The 19,102-nt window shown below is 50.6% G+C and overlaps 2 protein-coding genes across 2 annotated transcripts; one reads left to right on the top strand and one right to left on the bottom strand.

Annotated features, from left to right (window-relative positions):
* Positions 1 to 7,809: 7,809 nt before the first annotated feature.
* Positions 7,810 to 10,567, bottom strand: MIND_00914000 (tRNA-dihydrouridine(47) synthase [NAD(P)(+)]; the record flags this gene model as incomplete). Its single annotated transcript, XM_037365776.1, has 12 exons — positions 10,467 to 10,567; positions 10,167 to 10,418; positions 9,811 to 10,050; positions 9,597 to 9,759; positions 9,289 to 9,550; positions 8,920 to 9,240; positions 8,662 to 8,870; positions 8,511 to 8,613; positions 8,323 to 8,463; positions 8,199 to 8,271; positions 7,990 to 8,147; positions 7,810 to 7,937 (listed from the first exon to the last, which is right to left on the bottom strand). Exons 1-12 carry the CDS (start codon positions 10,505 to 10,507, stop codon positions 7,810 to 7,812), a joined length of 2,091 nt encoding a protein of 696 aa, XP_037217188.1. The 5' UTR covers positions 10,508 to 10,567.
* Positions 10,568 to 11,511: 944 nt separating this feature from the next.
* On the top strand, positions 11,512 to 12,607 carry MIND_00913900 (uncharacterized protein; the record flags this gene model as incomplete). Its single annotated transcript, XM_037365775.1, has 3 exons — positions 11,512 to 11,669; positions 11,721 to 12,485; positions 12,547 to 12,607. The coding sequence occupies exons 1-3, from the start codon at positions 11,524 to 11,526 to the stop codon at positions 12,605 to 12,607; spliced, it is 972 nt and encodes a 323-aa protein (XP_037217187.1). The 5' UTR covers positions 11,512 to 11,523.
* Positions 12,608 to 19,102: the final 6,495 nt, after the last annotated feature.

The raw sequence follows: 19,102 nt of genomic DNA, 5'->3' as shown, positions 1-19,102 counted from the left end.
AATACACTTGATAGCATTCTTTAATGGTTTCTCCAGAGGTTGTATAGACAGAGACATGCTAATTATCATGCTGAATGGAGACATTGGAGCAATAGAGGGGATAGAGGGCCTGTTCACCACTCCCAAGAGCTAGGTTGGTTTTGTTACTACTGCCAATCAAGAGAGTGCCCCCAGACTTGGACTTTGAATCACTTGTACTGCTAGTGGTAGTGTCACCCTATAAAACAGGTCAGAATAGGGTGACCAAGACAAAAGGACATACAGCTTGATGCCAGGCCCACTGGCATGGGCCCAACACAGAGTTCTGGTCAATGTGTCCATTGGTTTTGCCGTGGTCACTGGTGGAGGACATGAGAGTTCGACGAAAAGGAATGACAAGTTATTCCGGGGATAGTCGGCTACTCCGGGCATCCAAGCCGTGGCCTAGCGTAACGACGGAGCTTCTGCTGATCATCAGCACATGGTGACGTGACGGACGTGACTAGTTTTTCGTCGCTCTTCCCTCTCTCCCACCACTTCCCCCAATCCCCCATGCATAGGCCGGTGCTTACCCCACGGTGACATGACACCGCTATGCTGAAAGACACTCACTGGCTGAGAATCTAGCGCATTGCAGCTATTTCTCGTGTGCGGCGCTATTTGCTCTTCCCTCCAAATCGTTCGCTAACCTGCTACCAGTGTATATTCTTCCCTGCCCCAGACATCTGGTATGTCTAAAACACCGCCTAGACGCTCACTGACGCTCCCTACCGCAGCTGCTATGCCCCCTTGGTGTTACCCTGACGCGTGCCGCCCCCTCCTGCTGCGCACGCTCGGCGTGTCTGCGCCAGTACCTCGACCCCCGAGAGGAACGGCTGTATCAGGTGCGTGTCTTACTGCGAGTCTGCGACGTGTCCATACATGTAACGCTGCTCAAACAGGTCGGGGACATCGTCAACCCTGCCGTCTCGCCGTCGCTAACGCCGCGGGCGCCGGTGCCATCATCCTAGCCGCTCTTTGAGTTGGTAAACGGGGTAAATGGTTCATCTTGAAGCTGTTGATATTACTGACTGAGTCTCCATAGTGCTCCCGGCGTTGTTGGCAGCCTGCATGGGATAGTGCAAGGTGAGCTTAAAAGTCCCTCGGCGCGCAGGTTTTGACATGTATACAAAGAAACCGAACCCCAGGGCGAGCACGGTGATGAATTGGGCGCTGTTGGGGACCCTGTGGACGGTTACGAGGGTCGATGCGGTTACAGTTAGATGCGGCCTGTCGTAGGGCATGCGTCGAGAGCACGGACTGCAGCGCCGAGTATAGTATGTCATTTACCCATGTAGAATACGTTGTTTGTATAGTAGAGCGTGCAATATATGAGCTTTTTAATTTACATATGGTCTTGAGACTTCCAATTAACATCTTTGGCAAGCCATTTACAATCTTGGTCAAGACCAACTAGGTCTTGGTAAGACCATTTTGATCTTGGGAAAGATTCCCAAGACAACTGAATCTGCTTAGCCCAAGACCGCGGTCTTAGGCGTCTTTGGCGTCTTAGGCATCTTTGGCATCTTGCCCAAGATGCCAAAGATGCCTAAGACCGAGGTGTAGTTTTACTGATGGGTTAGAGTATGCAAACGTGGTTTCTTTCATGACTCATTGTAAATGACTGTACTAATATTAAATATACCTGAACGCCAGTTATTAGACCTGAGCCCGCGGCAGGCCCGCGGTAGGTCAGATATGAGCCCGGAGTCAGTCACGGGGTAGAGCCGCGTGTTCCGGCACGCCGCAGGCTGTGCCCCCAGTGTAAGCCCGATTCTAGTCCTTCACTGAGTGATGGCGTGATCGGGGATCCGAAGAGAAGTGAACCAACCGGCTCACGTGTGGGTGTTCATTTTGTTGTCGGTGTTACCTGCACAACAGAGTCCTCACAAGAGTTTCGACCCCTTCCACCGATGCCCATGCGACAATTTTCCGCAGCATGCTATATATCATCGCGAGGCCACTCTAAGCTAGCAAAATTGTCCCGATGCGATTCCACAACCTATTCTCCCTCTTTGCTCTCGCTCTCCCTGCCTTTGCAGTCCAGAGTATGTACGGACAGTGTGGTGGAATCGCCTGGACTGGCGAAACTGGTAAGTGGCCTCAGGCTCCAAAGAGCCTGCAATTTCAATTATGTACACACTGATGCTGTGTTTTAGTATGTGTGGCGGGAACAATCTGCTTCCCAGTCAATCCTATTACTCCCGATATGGTAGCAGCTCGGAGATTGAGATGAAGGAGCGGGTGAGATTGAGAATTTGAGATCAAGGAGTGGGCGAGCTTAGAGGGACAGTGGTGTATGAGACTTAATACTGGTACGTACTGCTCCATGGATTGAAAGAAACCTGTGGGAGAAGGTTCTTATAGTTAGGAATCATTATCTCTGCTAGTACTATATTATTTAGAGACAGATATTTACACTGAATTATCGATGGATTTGGCTGGAACCAACCAGAACAATACATAATTATCCATGCTCTCAGTAGAAAATGTTTCTAACTTAAAAAAATTTGTATTGTTGGATTTTTCTAGCATTTACTGATGATTGCCTTTTTTGGAAGAGTATCATTGTAGAGAAGAAGAGGAAGAAATAGCTGCTTTCAGGTCCAATATGCAGTCTGAGAGCAACCCTGGACCAGGGTAAGATTAGTACTATTAGTCAGTACATAGACTGGGAAAATAGCTGTGATCATCACCAATGCGGAGCATTGGGAGCGTTCAAAAAATATTCTGTTCGCCAGAACCTACTAGAATACTTCATGTAGTATAAATAGCTATATGCTTTGTTTATAATATAGACTGGTTCTCCTCTCTTTTCTTCAACACACCTTACTATATTTGAATATCCTGTAACTATATAACATAAAAAAGGCAATCACCCACCAATACCAGAACTGTAAGGGCAACCCTGGAGGCCTGAGATCAAGGTCCTAGCAGGGGAGGATCCAAAGAGAAGAAACTCTAAGGGTCCGCCTGCTAGGGAGCTGACTATATACTGCTTGTCCGTAGCTGCCGCTGTCGGGCACAGAAGGCTTGGGCGGCGTTGCAGGCGAGGTCCCAGGGCGACCGTCGGGAGGGCGTTGACGGAATCGGAATCGGACCGGAATCGGACGCGTCTCCGGGCTGAAAGGGAGGTTCCCCTGACAAGAACAATAATCGAAGAATGCAAATTTTTTGAAGTTGAAAACCTTCTATACTGGTAGCAGGGATAAAATTATGTATTGTTCTGGTCAGTTGCAGCCAAATCTACCAATAAATGCAGTGTAAATATCAGTCTATAAATGTTGTAGAGATAAATTAAAAATTCTATACTGTTGTTTTTTTCTATAAATTGGAAATACTTTTCAAAAGCAGTGGGATCATTATGCATTATGGCCTTCACTTGTTGCCAAAGCCATCAAGAAATACGACCATACTGGGAGTACAGTACACTATACTGACTGTTTATCATTTGTGTTTGATCTATTCCTTATATTTCATATGCAAACTTATTGTTATTATAAACTGTACTACCAATTTGTGGAGAATGACAGGCACAATGCCGAAGTTTCACTCAGAGCGACAAGTTCTCGGGAGTGAGAGGTTGTCAGGAGTGACAAGTTGTGGGGAGTGACAAGTTGTGGGAAGTGACAAGTTGTCGGCGAATGACATAGCGAGACTTGTGGCAAAAAGAGCCCACATTTCTCGCAAATGTCAAAGAAGCGCAGAGTTTCTCCTCGGAGACCGGTCTTTTTTCTCGGGCTATTTTTTCCCCATTTCGAGCGCCATACACGTGCAAATTAAACATGAACCTGTATGTTCATCTTCCAAACCTGTATCAGTATGCCTTGAAAATTGACATATGCCTTGTTAAAGTTATTTTTGTCCTCTCGAGATATTCCTTTCAAGTTGGCACTATTTCGTATTCCTGTGGTTTTTTTTTTTGTCAATATCAGATGTTTTTGATAGTATGATGATATTAAGTATGCAATGGACACATACGTTTAGAACCAGTACTCCGACTCTACCGGCTCTGCCCGCACCGAAGCTGCCGTCTTGATAGATGGCCACAGGTGCAGTGCAGCCATACACATGGGCACCTGCAACGATGGTCTTGGTCGCTGGGAAGGGTTGACGATGGGAACCGGAAAAACTTGTACGTAATAATCGATTGATTTCACATGTGATACAAATGTGATATGCAAGATGGTGATTCCCAACCCGACGAACCATCATCCCGCGGCGCTCCCCGGTACTACCATCATTGCACGCACCTGGACCGGCGGGCATGCTCGCATGATTACTCATTCACTCAGAAGGAATAAGGAGCTTCGGGCATGATGACTCATGCCTCTGTAATCTTTGTGATCATCTGCCTGTTTAAAAGGACTCCTAGCCGTGTCTAAACTACTCCTCCAGGCCTCATGTCCGGCATCATCCTGTACGACATCCCCGGCCAGCACTCCGGCACCGTGTGGTCGCCGAATACGATGAAGACGCGGTTTGCACGGCACTGCTTCCGGTGCTTCTTCTGACGCGGCGCAGATATGTTCTCAACTATAAAGGGCTGGCCTATACCACCACGTGGGTCGAATACCCCGACATCGCCGCCGTCCTGCCAAGAGGTCGGCGGCGCGCCGACCCGGATCCGCCCGGACGGCAGCCCATTTTATATGCTGCCAATGATCAAGGATCTCTCAACCGGTTTGTTCTGTGTTGCTGCCGTGCTACCCTAACAAGTTCCAGGGAAAGTGATCACCAACTCGTTCGATATAGCGCGCTACCTCGACGAAACGTACCCCACCGCCCCTAAAGCCCTTCCTTCCGGCGACTAGGGTTTGCTCCGCGCCGCAGAAGACGCGCTCCAGCCGCTCTTCATCACTATCTATCGCTTTGCCGGCCAAGCGACACACGACATGCTCAATCCCGCGAGCCAAGAGCACTTTGGTCGCATGTATGCCACCGCGTTTGGCACGGCCATGCAAGACTCTGGGACCGCGGAGCAGTGGGCGGCGGTAAGCCAGTCCTTTGGTACGATAGATGGATGGCTCCGGGCTAGCGGGACAGCATATTTCGGCGGTGGGGCGCCAAATTACGCTGACTTTCTTGTTGCGGCGCATTTGCTATTGTTGCGGACGGTGTTGTCAAAGGCGCGCTGGGATGAGATGCGGAGCTGGCACGAGGGGAGATGGAATAAGTTGATGGAGTGGATGAGGACGTACGAAGCCGTTGTGTAAGCACGAAAGAGTGTGACACGATGTGACACGATTATCACTTTTTAATCTTGACACTTGAAAAAACCAGCAGAGACTGCCACTAAAAGACAAATTAAAAATAACGATCAGGGTTAGGGTAGCAAAAAAAAGTGTAGCCGGAAACAATTATATTGCAAAATAAAATAACTCAAACAGTTGATACCGTTTGCGAGGAGTTCCAAAAACTTTCCCCAACGGGGAATCGAACCCCGCGCTCAAGCGACCATTACGTAAGCGATGAGAAGCTCATATGTTACCGATACACCATCGAGGAGATAGTAGTCGTGAAGACGAGGCGGATACCCGAACAGGTTGTGCGCTAAGTCGAAACATTCAGGGTTCCGTGTTTATCGTATATTACCAATACACAATTGAGGATTATAGAAAGAAATAAGTGCTCTACCTTTTGGAGATGAGGGTAGTCTTGACCTCTGCCTGTTTGTGTTGCTGTTATTAGTGATGGCCAAGTCCGGTTCGGTCCGGTTCTTGGCCGATTTTGGCCGAACGTGAACCGGGGTCCCGGGGGTGCTAGGTATCCTGGAACAGACCAGTGATCCTTACCACTTGGGATCTTTGCCATGACATTCCACCTCATTTATTTTGCTTAAAAATCTGGTGAAAATCATGTTGCTTAAAACACGACTTGGGCTGCATGATCCTATATATGGTCATGGAGGCAGAGTAGAATATGTAGGCTAGGAACTTACGTTTGTATGTACAACTTAAGTAGGTATCTGGTTACACCAGTGATAAGCTAGTTTTATTTCACCCCTAACCGTACTTGAAGTATTGATGAGTTATTTTAAGCATTTATGAAATTATTATTCATGTCCGGGTTTTATTTTATTTCAAACTTGAATTTTAAACAACAATATTGAATAAGTACGAGGGCAGGAGCTTTATGCTTATTGATTCTTGCCAGCCCTGTTGTGTTTCGCGCTCTCACCAAGCTTGCACCTGTACACCCAAGCATAGCGTCCGGCTTGATATCACAACGCTCAGCAGAGACAAGCGGCTGCGACCAGTGATGTGGGCCTCTGCTGCCATGGAGATAAGGTGCGTCATCACACCGGTGTGCCCAAGCGGCGCGATAATTGCTTATCCATCTTCCCGCGCAAGATCGCATCGTGTGGCGCATTTAGACACGTATGACAATCACGCAGCCATCGTTGCGGCTCGTATGGTAGGGTACTCGACATCTCAACAGGGCACAGGCGGCTCTCACACCCCGGGCTCGGGGTGCCCGCTATAAGAAGCGAGAGCGCGCTTTGGGCCCCGCCCGATGTACCGTCGTCGATTCTCCCCAGGCAGGTTTAAATTTGAATTGATCAAGGCCCGCTATATTTGACAATGTTCTCTTCATCAAGGCCCATGACAACCGAGATAACTCGCCCTAGGTCCCCGATTCGGCGCCAGATAGTGACCACATATGGGGTGTTGACCAAAACCATCTCCCCTCCGCCGGTGGGTCAAGTCACGACAACGACGTCGACTACCGCAGTGCCCCCGCCGCCTCCGCCGCCCGTCACACCCAGCCAGGGCCCGTCAAGGACGACCCAAGTCTCGAACACTCCGGCGCATACTTCTAGAACGGCTCAGACGTCGGCTGTGGCTCCTAGCACCGTTCCGAGCTCCACATCCACTCCCTCGGCAGATATCAGCACTCCCGTTGGAGCATCAGCTTCCCTCCCCAGCGCATCTTTCGCACCGCTCCCACTGTTGTAAGTTCCTCCATTCATCTCGCTGAGGACAGGATGCATGACCACCATCAGGCCTCCAACAACATCAAGCGGGCCAGCATCCTCTGTATCAAGTGCGCCACGCGCATCCGCAGCCGGCATCAGCCGCGATGTGGTCGTCGCCGTTGTTTGCGGCAGCCTCTTCGGCACGCTCCTCCTCGCCGCCATTGCATTCATCTTCGTCAAACGACTGCGCAATCGCGTACCACTGAAGCCTGTGCCATTTGAACTGCCTTGGCCGCAGCGCCTCGCGCGGACCGGGCTGGGGAGCATCCGGCGACTAAAAAATCGGGGATTCCGGGGGAGCGGTGCCGCTGGGACGGCAGAATCGCTGCTGCCCCCGCCGTCGTATCATTATGTTCTCCAACGGCGCTGAGCGCACAGGTGATATGTAGCCAGAAACTTCAAATTGTGATACACGAATGTTGTTTTTGAGTTACTGTGCAATGTAGTCAGTGACATTGCCTGCTTGCGGGGTTAACAGGACCTAACTCTTTTTAGATGAACCTGTGCATGGCGAGGAAGAAAGAAGGATGGCCAGCTGGATCCGGAGAAGTTAAAGAGCTGTGTTGCCTGTATAGATGGGTTTCAGTGCACTGTGACTGACGCTGACCATTGACGCTGTTCTTCCAAACAACCGATTTTGGGGCTGCTTGTTCGCCACATGCTCAGTTAGTCCTTAGCACTTAGCATAACGTGTGCACCGTATGTTTTGCACAGAAAAATTCGCGACCCCTGCGCTCACATTTATTCAAAAATGTTTCAAGGGATACACACATTCATTTTTTGTCCTGTTCCATTGAGAGTATGCGGTCACTTCACCCCTGGCTCTCATAGGCATTGCTTCGGTGCTTCGGGACAAAGCTCCACTCTTCTGGCGCGGGGCCGAGGAACATCTCCGAGATGCGCACCCAGTCGCGGCTGTCCCCGCTCGCAAGCAGTGTTTCTGACAACAACTCGTCAGTCTACAAGCGGCATGAACAGGGAGATGACCGCACCTAGATCGTCCCGTCCACGGAATGCCCCCGGGCGCTCGTTCATCTTCGCCGGCAGGACCTCGAGGATGCCAAGCGGGACATAGCGGTACTGGAACGACAGTGCCTCGCACAGGTACCGCCGCGTCGTGTTCACGCCCGCGGTGTCGGTGCCAAAATGTCTGCCGCTCGTTAGAAAAAAGGTGATACGCTAGCATTCCCCATGGACGCACGTCAGACCGAACTCGGCGTATTTCCGGATGCCCTCGAGTCGCTCCCGCGACGAGATGTCCCACTCGCGGTGCTCTGCGGCGCGTTATTTCAACGGTTTGCGATGTAGGTCAACGCAACACACACCATTGATCTCAGTGAATATCCATGGCTTGATCAGGGCGCCGCGTGCAACCATCACGCCGTCGACACCGCTAGCGGCGACGGTGTCCCAGTACGCTGTGCCGGAGTAGCAGTCGCCGTTGCCAAAAATAGGAATTCGTGGTACTATCTTGTATCAATCGCAGATAACAAAGTGCAGGAAAATCACAGACAGTCCTCGTCCGCTTCTCTTGCACGGACTGCATCCACACAGGTCTTGATGTACTCCCAGTCCGCGAGCTTCGTATAGCGCTGCTGCCGTGTCCGTCCGTGCAGCTATTGCTCGTCAAATTCGACGATGAGTATAAATGTGAAATGCCACACCGTCATCGCGCCGACGCCCATCCAGCCCTTCTCACCCTCCGTCCCCGCACTCCCCTTGGTGCCCTCGCCCAACATCCGCGGCATCAACTTGTGCACCGTGTTTCGCCCTTCCTTCACCCCCGTGCGCATTTTTATCGTCACTGGGACTTCGCCAAGCGCCCGGGACATGCCGGCGACAAGGCGCGCGAGACGCGCCGGAGTATCGAGTACTATATTGCGTGAGCCACAAGATGAATGATAAAAAAGTTGATGGCCTACATGCACTTCCACTCCCACTTTTAAACACCAAATCGATCGGACACCCACAATTCAGGTCCACGAAGTCCACTCCCCCGCCCTTGTCCACGAGCTCCCGTCCAATAACCTCTGCAGCCCCGACCACGGCGGGGACTTTAGAGCCGGCGATCTGTATGCCGAACATACGCTCGCTGGGGTGTCGTCGGACCAATGACCACTCCTCCTTGCCGCCGGACAAGAACGAAGTCGCCAACCCCATTTCGCCACACGTGATGTCTGCACCATACGACACGCAGAGACGCCGGAAGGGCAGGTTACCAACGGTGGTGAGTGGGGCGAGATCTGCAATGCGGTCTTAAATCGCTGTGCTTCACTGGGAGAAAGCCGCACATGTTTTTCCCTCCCACTGTAACCTCTTCTTCTCTGTCCATCGCATCGGCACATCTGGGGTGTCTTCTGCTGCCTCCAATGGCGCGGCGTCGCCAGTCCGCTTCTCGACAACATCATCATCGACCTCCATAGGTCCTTCCTGCTCCGCCTCCCCAAATATCACTGCACCACCCTCCGTTACCCGAACCGGCGCTTTCGTCGCACGCTTCGCCAGATCCTTCGTGTCCTCCTTGTGGTACGCGCTCATTATCGGCAACGCGTACTACCCGCCATATCAGCGTCAATTCGACAGCGACACCACGACACACCTTTTTTGACCGCAGCGCCTTCTGCGCCTCTGCATTCAGCCGGTTCATCTCCGCTCCAGCAACAGCCATACGCGCCCGCTTGTCCTCGTCCGTCACGAGCGTAAGGACGCCACTCTCGTTTAGTTTCGAGTGGGCCGACAAGTACCGACAGCGAAAGCCGAATCTCGACGGCTATGAGCAGGTGGAATGCAAGCGGAAAGGGGAGATGACACACTGACACACACCCAGCTCGTCGAATAGTGGACACCGTGTCTCGCTCTTGACTGCTGCTTCTCCTTCGGTCGCTGTAGCCCCACCATCCCTCTCTGTTTTCCCTTCTCCCTCCATTGGTGATTCATCTTGTGACTCGAGGGGCAACGGAACTGACATCCTCTTGACATCCTCGGCGGTGGGGAGTCGTAGCTCGGGTGGCTGAGAGGCAAGGTAGAGGCTGACATCGTGGTTGTTTCGACATCTAGGGGACGTAAGCACTTTTGTCTCTCGACAACGGAAGGCAAAGATGGGGTCAAAAGAGAGATTCAAACGAAGCACAGCGCGGAAGGGGAGGGGAAGAGGTTAAGCGTTACGCACTTCTCGCCATATTCGCACCCCCCACCGCCCGCAATGGCATAGCATAGTTGCACACCCGCATCCCGCACCTTGCCGAAGCGCCGCCCCGTATTCATCCCGCTGCGCGCCTTTTTCTCTGCTTTCCTCTCTGCCTTGCTCTTCCGTGGCTCGTCACGGGCGTCGCGAGAGTCGCGAGCATGGCGGCGGATGTTGCCGGACCCCTCAGCGGCGTCGTCGTCAGGTGCAGGTTGTGCGGGGCGATGTAGGAGGTATCTGAAAATGGGATCTCAGTGGAGAAAGGGACGAGGAAAGGGGACGCACTCGGGTTTTATGGGCGCGGTTCCCGGTTGCTGCGTCGACATTCGCGTTTCCTGCTTGTGTGGGATGAGCGCCGCGTCGAACGCACGAGCGAGTTGGAGGAGAGATGAAAAGAGGTGACACGTCACGCTGACGTAGCTAATCGATCGCAATCGCGAAAAATTGATGTCAGCTGTCAATCTTTTTCAGCAACGCCCACTTCCAGTTTCCATAGCCTTCTAGTAGGCCATGGCTTAACTCTGCGTGTTGGATGATAAGCATATCGCTCCTAGAATGTAGGTTCTGTATTTCCGCCTATTTGCGTTTTTTTCGAGTTTTCCAAGGGGGGCGCAAGATGCCTATCACGGCTATGGGGCAGGGGGGGGGGGGGTCCAGAGCCTAGAAAAAAAACTTTTGTGTTTGGTGTAGGGATGCTTCAAGAGGTACTTAGGAGGCCTTAGGAGGCCTTTCATATGTAGATCTTCCATGTTAAATGCCATTTGATACCTTTGAATGCAGTGAAACCCAGTTTTTTTGGTGAAGTGACTAAACTTGTCACAGTCTTTGATAGCATCAACATATCATCATGATGCAAGAAGCAATACAACTTTATATGAAAGTTCATTTAAAGGCATAGGAACATTATAATAGCCTAGTTACAATTTAATTTAATCACATTTTCCATTTTCAAGACCTCTATCAATCATTTTGATGCGATTTTGATCGCATCAGTCACGTTTTCGTGGGAGATCATTACTATATAAGGCAGGAGGGGGGGGAGGGGGGTCTGAAGGCCCAGAAAAAAAAAACATTCAGCCCTATGTACATAATTTGAATGTTGGGCCCCCCTTGGAGTTTTCTTCTGCCAGTGGTTTCTTCAAAGTATTCAAGTTTGTTGCTCAATGAAAACAAATTCAGGATCCTCATGAATCTAACAACAACATCATCATCGATATCGTGGCCCCTGAGCCACTGAGTCATACTTAGTTTGGCTTCGCCGAAGCCGCTAGATGGCCCTGATCATCATTCAGGAACGGTCACGACATCGCCTCTTGTCTCTCAACCACCACCACCTTTTTCCATGTCCTCTTCCGAAGGCGACGTCGGTGCAAGTGCCAAGATCGCGCTACCTCCCGAGCTCCAACGTTACATCCTAGAGCTTGTTGCCTTGGGCTCCCCTGTGCACGCGCGTGGTCTCTTGTGTGTTGCTTGGCGGGTGAAGGAATGGTGCGTGGCATCCTGGGGGTACATACTCGGGAGTGGCTGATTGCTTTCTAGGGTGGAGCCACTGCTCTACCGGACGCTCGTCGTCGGATGCCGCCGCGGCCCGGATCTCCCGCCTTGCGATTTCGCCACGCTTGCGGCCTTCTCAAACGCCCGGCGAGGCGCGGTTCGTAACCTCCTGATGTTTGAGAGTCTCGCAAAACTTCCTGCGTCAGAACTCGCAGATCTCCTCGAGAGTCTCCCCGGGATCGAAGACCTTTACATGGCCGACAACGAATTCGACCGCAAGTGGTCACCGGCCCACCCTAATCCTGGCACACTGCGGGCTTTCAATAATCTATCACTTCGGCGCCTGCATTGCCTTCTCGGCGCGACCTTCGATCTCACAGACCCAACTCTCTTTACTCAACCTGCGTTTGCCAAACTCACGCATCTGGAGGTGTTCGACCGGCTGTTTTCGTGGGAGGACGACGAAGATGTCGATGCGGTCATCGCCTGCTGGAGCCGGCTGGCGGAGCTCCCGGCTTTAACACACCTCTCCCTCGAAGCAATCCCCAAGCCACCCTTTTGTGCGCAGATCCTCCAGACGTTCCCCCACCTCAGGGTATTCATCGCCCATGCGAATATGAGCGAGGTTCGCCGCTTTTTCAGACTCGCCGGCCCACACGCAGCCGTGGTGCGGCAAGACCCGCGCTTTATCGTCCTGCAGATCGCGCATTGGCGCGCGGACTGGGAGAACGGCGTGCTGGGCGGGGAGGACTCGTGGGCGAAGGCCGAGCAGGCGGTGGCGGCAGGGTATATGGTGCCCGAGAACGATCGGTGAGTGTCGGTCGTTGTGACAAGCCCAGGCATAACAAAAGCAAGTGCTGACTGATGCTAGACTGCTGCAGAGGAAGTTCGTCTTGGGGCACGTGGATGCGCCGGACGAAGATGATGACTAGGATTGCCGGGACCTTGAAAAGACGATCATAATCATCCAACGTCAAATTCTATTGATATTCAACGCACTGGTCAAGAGCCTGAGGCACATGGTACGCAATGATCCCGGGCGATCCCGGAGTATGCGTATGTAGCTGGCGGCAAAACGATTGAATGGCTCGAACACAATCTCACCGTAACTCAAAGCATGCCCTGTCAAGCGAATGTCGATTTGGACGCGGGCACTGGCCGCGCAAGCGCTTGCGCCGAACACCCGACTCGGATTATCCGCAGACGTCGGCACTGGCAATAACTCGCCGATGACCAGTGAAGCATGACGCGACTGACTGGCGGAATCGATATACTTATCGAGGTAACGTCTAAGTTCCCAGCTTCGGGGATGCCTAATTATAAACCGCTGACGCACCATCGCTGACGTGCGCGCAGTGAGCTTGGTCATTGGCGAGCGTCTCGGTGGTATTCCGAGCAGATGGTCCGACTCATCGGCGCCGCCTCTGGAGCGCTGTACTCTTAAGTACTCGCACTCCACCGGCTGTTGCGCAACACTCACCAATGGCCTTCGCTGATAAAACTAACGTACTTATAGATAGCACAGCGCGAAAGGTGCCGGAGTCGACAACAGTGTGCATTGTCGGGGCGGGCCCGACTGGGCTCGCGTGCGCGCTGGGGCTGCAAGCGAAGGGCGTGTCGTTTGTCATCGTGGACGCGCTTGGCGCGGGGCACAATAGCTCTCGCGCGATGGGCGTGCAGCCAGCAGGAATGGAGGTGCGGCATTAATATCGGCTATGGGGCCTGACTAAGCAAGTTTACTTACTCTCTCTCCACGTTAACAGGCGATACACGCGCTATCCCCACCACTCGCGGCCGCCCTAATTGCTGATGGCGTACCTTGTGCAACCTTCCGCACGTGCGACGTTTACGGCCGAGACATTGCCCGTGTAACCTTCGGCATCCTCGCTGCCTACACCAAATTTCCCTTCGCGCTTGTCCTGCCACAGCACAAATTCGAACTGCGCATGCGGGAAGCGCTCACCCAGCCAGTCTACTGGCAAAAACGCGTCTCGGGCCTGCGCGAGGTCGCTGACGGCGCCGCCTACGAGCTAATCTTTGACTCTGGCGAAATAATCAGGGCGCAGTATGTTGTCGCCGCGGATGGGTCAAACTCCACCATCCGGACTCTTGCCGCTATCCCTTTCGTCAACCCAAACACGGGACACGTCTCTGCCGCATCACCCGCTGACCCCGCCTTCATAGTCGCCGACGTCCGCCTCGCCTCGCCAATCCCGCCGACCATCCCTATCGATGCGGTCCAGGTAATGATCGGCGGCGGCGGCATGGTCCTCTCTGCCCCCCTCCGCACCGACACAGCCGATGCCACCCACAGCCTCGACTCGTTCCGGATCTACTTCGGCCTTCCTGGGCCAGAAATCCCCCCGAAGCACCCGAGCCGGGAGTATTTGCAGGCGCTTCTGGCTGCGCGCGGCCCCGGGATCACATGCGCCGAAACCGTCAGAAGCCGTGCCGCAAATCGCCGAGGTGTTTGACAGCACGAGGTACCGCACGCGCTCGGCACTCGCAGCGCGGTATGCCGTTTTCTCGGCGAGCGGCGCGGCACACGTGCTGCTGGCGGGAGACGCGGCCCACAAGCACAGCCCTGCGGGTGGGCAGGGAATGACGCTGGGTATATGCGACGGGGCTGCGCTCGCAAATGCCATTACACAGCACGTGTCGCGTGGCGGCGGCAGCGCGTTAGCGCAGTATGAGGTGCAGCGGCGAGCAGTTGCAAGGAAGGTCATTGCCATCGTGGATCAGATCACCGAGGTCGAGTGTGGCAAAGATGATTGGGTGGCATGGGGGCGGAGCTATCTCATCTGGGCACTGATGAAGTTCCCGTTGGTTCGGAAGACTATGGCATGGAGAATGAGTGGGTTGGGAGATATCCATACAATGGAGGTAAAATCAGGCTAGATTATGATATATCAATACTTAGTTACCAGTGATCAACAGGAAACATATGTGTTGACATGAAACTAAGGCAAAAATTGATGTGCTTGGCACAGCCTTCAAAGAATTTCTTTTTGAGTGTTTGGTGTAATATACTTCAGTCCGCAGAAATTCACAAGGGCATCTTGTGGCCTTCTGTCAAGATTCACACTTGCTATTGGCATCACAAGGAGGAGATACCCAACCTGCAAGAATTCTCTCAAGGATTCCACAGGTGGCAGTAACCAGAAGGGTGGCGAGAAGAAATATACCCATTTACATGTCCTCCTTTTACTCTTGATCACTGATTTAATTGACTTATTATTTAATCAAGCTCTTTTTATAATACTAAAGCCTATCAGAAGTAAATACTTTAATCTTTTTGATGGTCGAATAATTCATAACTTAACTTCGACTAAGACACCTGCTAAGCCCAATTATCTACTCTAATTAGAATGAAGAGCCTACTAATCCTAATTAGCAGAGAACATATGAAAATGCCTATGCTGCAGTAATAAATCTTCTATAACTGCAATAATTTCACAAGTTGAGATGTTAGTGACCTAAGTTTATGACTATGCTGCACATATAAATATTCACTACAAGATAAGAGGCCTTAGGCTGCAACTATAGTACTTATGCTATACTGCACCTTTAACAAGACCTGGGAAACTGCTTTCTAGAGAATCTGTGCGGCATCCACTTGTGAGTCATGGGCGGTATAGTAGCATTGTCACATACAACTTCATCAAGCATTATGCAACTTGTCAGACTTCGGGTCAGGCCGTGCAATGTCTCTCCTAAGAACGCCCGCCCAGAACAGAACAGATGGATCGTCGGGCCTGCAAGCAGAGTGAGCGGGGTAGATCGGCACCGGAAGGGCCCATTAACTCAGTCCCTTGGCGTGGTCGGTGGTCGAAGGTTCAAATTGAGTCGTGTCAGGCCCAATAGGTCGGTGATTCCTCCTTGCCCAGAGAGAAGTAGTTCTTCAGATGATCTAAGCAATAGAGTAGATGGTACGCTATCGCGCGTTTATATATATGGGCCCGCAAAGGGGGGGGATTGGACACCCTGGCCTCTCCTGCTCCTCCTCGCCCCCGTTTCTGGCCGCAGAGGGGATGATCGTACATAGGGATGCCAGCCGTTGCCGTAACGGCAACGGCCGTCGATGTGACGGGTGGGCTACGGTGACGGCCGTTGAAATCACGGCCGTCGGAGCGCATAATAGAGAGCCCGACGGGACGGGACGGCCTCCGGCTCTAATTCCATCAATTGACCACAATATCACCGTTTTTAGACCCAATATGGCTGATAAATGACCCGCTGTCATGAATGCAGCTCCAGATTAGGCTCGACACCACATGCTGACCTTCGGCCAGGCCGGGCTAGGGCCCGGCGTGACGCGACAAGGTTACATCATCTCTTTCGATGGGACCGCGGAGGGGGTTGAGAAGTCGGTATGCACCTGGCGCATTGTCCATTTGTTGCTGCCTGCAAAGTTATCGCAGATCGGCAGCAAATCACTGTTGCAATGGTGAGTAAACAGGTGATTTGCTCTATGATACCCGTTGACCCGTACCAACGGCCGTCGCGGCCGTAATTTGACGGCTGTTATGGCCTACACCCGAACCGTAACCGTCCCACACACTTTTTGATGCTTATATTGTTCTATAGAGTAATTCTTTATTAAAATCTGATAGAAGTAGTTTAGAGGACAGTTCAGAGCTCAAACAAGTCCCCCAAGCTGCACTGGGTCAGCACAGAGGTGGCTCTAGTATATCTACAGCCTTCTCTGTACTTATTTCTAGCTGATTTATCTTCCAGCTAGTCTGTACCTCTTATGCAGAGGCTGGCTTACTCTGCAATCCTAGGGAAGCAGGTACCTCATACCTGAATTATCTTCTCAAGGGTTACCCTAAGTGCTCTAATCCTTGTTACTGCATGCCTTGCAGATTATTTTCCTATAATGATTAACAAAATTCTTACCACACTTCCTAATAATATCTAAGGTGTGTAATTAAGTGTTGCACTGCTTTGCTTGATACTCCTATAGGTACAGTAATGTACGCTACACTATTATTAATAAAGTTAATGCTACTATTAGGCTTGCCTAGAACATTTCCAATGTGTGCTGCAACCTTGCTAAGGATGCTATCTATTATCTCTAGGTGCAGGAGGTTATCTCCATCAATGATTCTTATCTCATTTTGCTGATGTGCACCTATTTCATCTAGGAGAATTATTATTTGTTTAATATAGCTCTCCTAGATGCTTGCTTTGTAGAGCTTATATCCATCGTGATATTGACAACTAGTATAAGGCAGATGCACTTAACTGGATTAATTAGTACAATGCTAAGGTGTCAGCTACTGCTGAAGCAGATGTGATTAAGCAATTTATTTGTAAACATAAGTAACCTCTCTTAGGCTATAAATAGTATTAAATACGAACTTATACCAAAATCCTATATTTAAATAGATATGATCTACTTTCACCATATCACAACTATTTCTTGCTTCCTGCACTCACCTCTGTTAAAGATACCCTGCTTCCTTGCTGGCTTACGCGAGAGCTGACCCGTAATAGTTGTAGTTTGCACCTCCTAGTAGTACAGAGGCAAACCGTAAAGAGTTGTTACCCGTTACCCCCCATCATCTACCCTGGCGACCGGTCGGGCATCCCGGCGCCGATCTGTTGTATCAGCATCAGCCACGTGCCTCGTCGCACGCCAAGCCGCTAATTGCAAACAACCTCTAGTGCAGTTGGCAACTACTTGTTGCTACTACAGCCTCCAGCCTTTATTTAGTCATACTCCTGGTCATCTAGGCACTCTAAACCAATTTGTTTACAGGGAATAGTACACCCTCCTTCTTACAGCTGCTATAGCTACTTCTATGCAAAAGATGTGGACAACTGCTTCCAAGTCACAAATGTCACATTAGTTAAAAGAATAATTAATTATTTAAGAGGCTTGTAGAGCCCTATTAGTGATGGGATCAATGCTATTTATATATTGTTTACAATGTGGAACCATTTTTGATAGAGATCAATTGTTTTGATGATTGGATGGTGTTACATCAATGTGACATGTGATTACATCAATTTCCTTGCCCTGTATTACAGACTGTTCCAAACTATATGACGAATCATCGGCCTGAAGAAAAGGTGATTTCTATTGCCATATATGGTATTAGCTTAGTCATATCTAGCAATTTGGCTCTTTAATTTAACATTTACTTTCCAGGCTTGTGACTTCTGGACAACTGTCCACATCTTTTGCATTACAGCTGTGGACAACTGTCCACATCTTTCTTGAAAGATGGGGTATATGGGGTGCTTTTTATTCCCTTAGTGTACTTAAGCTTTATTTCTGTGAACACTGCAACTACACGTTTGAGATTCTCAAAAAGAACCTACTACAAGCCATAGTATTAATCCTAGTAGAGTTAAGTAGAACATGGAGAGCTGGAGCTTTAGTAAAAAAAATATAGGTGCTGCTATAGAAATTATTTCTATTATGTATGACTACAGTTACCCCTAGATATTACTACAAACCCCTCTAAGATGCTCGGCAGACCTGCTTAGAGTGTCAGCAATATCCTTATTTTATCAATTGTTTGCATTTAGGATATTGAGCGCTTTTTCTATCAGATGATTATACGTGTGGCCAGGCACAGGACTGTTTCTAAAGATTTTCTTTAAAAGTTAGTAGCAAAAGTTGAAGTTTTATTGAAGGTTTTTGTCTTCATAAACCCTGATGTTTTAAACTCAATTTTATCCTAAGAAATACTGTCACGCTGAGCTTTTGCAAAGGAAAAACTTCGGCCTCCTTTGAACTGTCTGAGCGTATCTGAGGTGCATCCGATAGGCGCCCCCTCAGACGCTCCGACCTATGCCAACCCTTACCCTCAGCTTCCTTCGCCTGCACAATCACCAATCCGTTAAGACCCTCCCAACAATCACCTTGGGACAGAGCCTGTGATGCCACTCAGGCCTTCTGTGCTCTACGTCGGTAGTTACGGATGACCAATATATAGTTGGTGCCCTAGCAGGCGGACCCTTAGAGTTTCTTCTCTTTGGATCCTCCCCTGCTAGGTCGGTCCCTCCGTGTATTTCCTGTAGCTTTATTCACGCTTTAGATCCTCCCCTGCTAGGCTTTTGTCGGAGTCTCCAGGGTTGCCCTTACAGCTCAGGTAGGTCATTCTCACTTCTTTTGATCCCATCTGCGTCCGGATCAATCGGAATTTTAACAGGACTATGATAGAAGTCTGGTAGATTCATCTCACCCTGCTATTGTATGCCAGAGGCTACATACTATGACACCTTTGTATGCTCACATTCCGCCTTCTACATCCTTCAGAGATGACTATTTGGAGATGGAACACAGATACACACCAGCAGCTGTTTATCTTGCTGCCCCTATACACTTGCAGTGCTCAGTGAATGCACACGTGATCTGGCTTTGCATTTCCTCTATCAGTGCCATCGTGTAATAGTCCGCTGTGATGGTTTTT

This window comes from Mycena indigotica (genome assembly GCF_014461135.1).
Source record: "Mycena indigotica strain 171206Taipei chromosome Unknown Mind.scaff0008, whole genome shotgun sequence".
Lineage (NCBI taxonomy): Eukaryota > Fungi > Basidiomycota > Agaricomycetes > Agaricales > Mycenaceae > Mycena > Mycena indigotica.
This window is presented reverse-complemented; position numbering and strand designations above follow the sequence as displayed.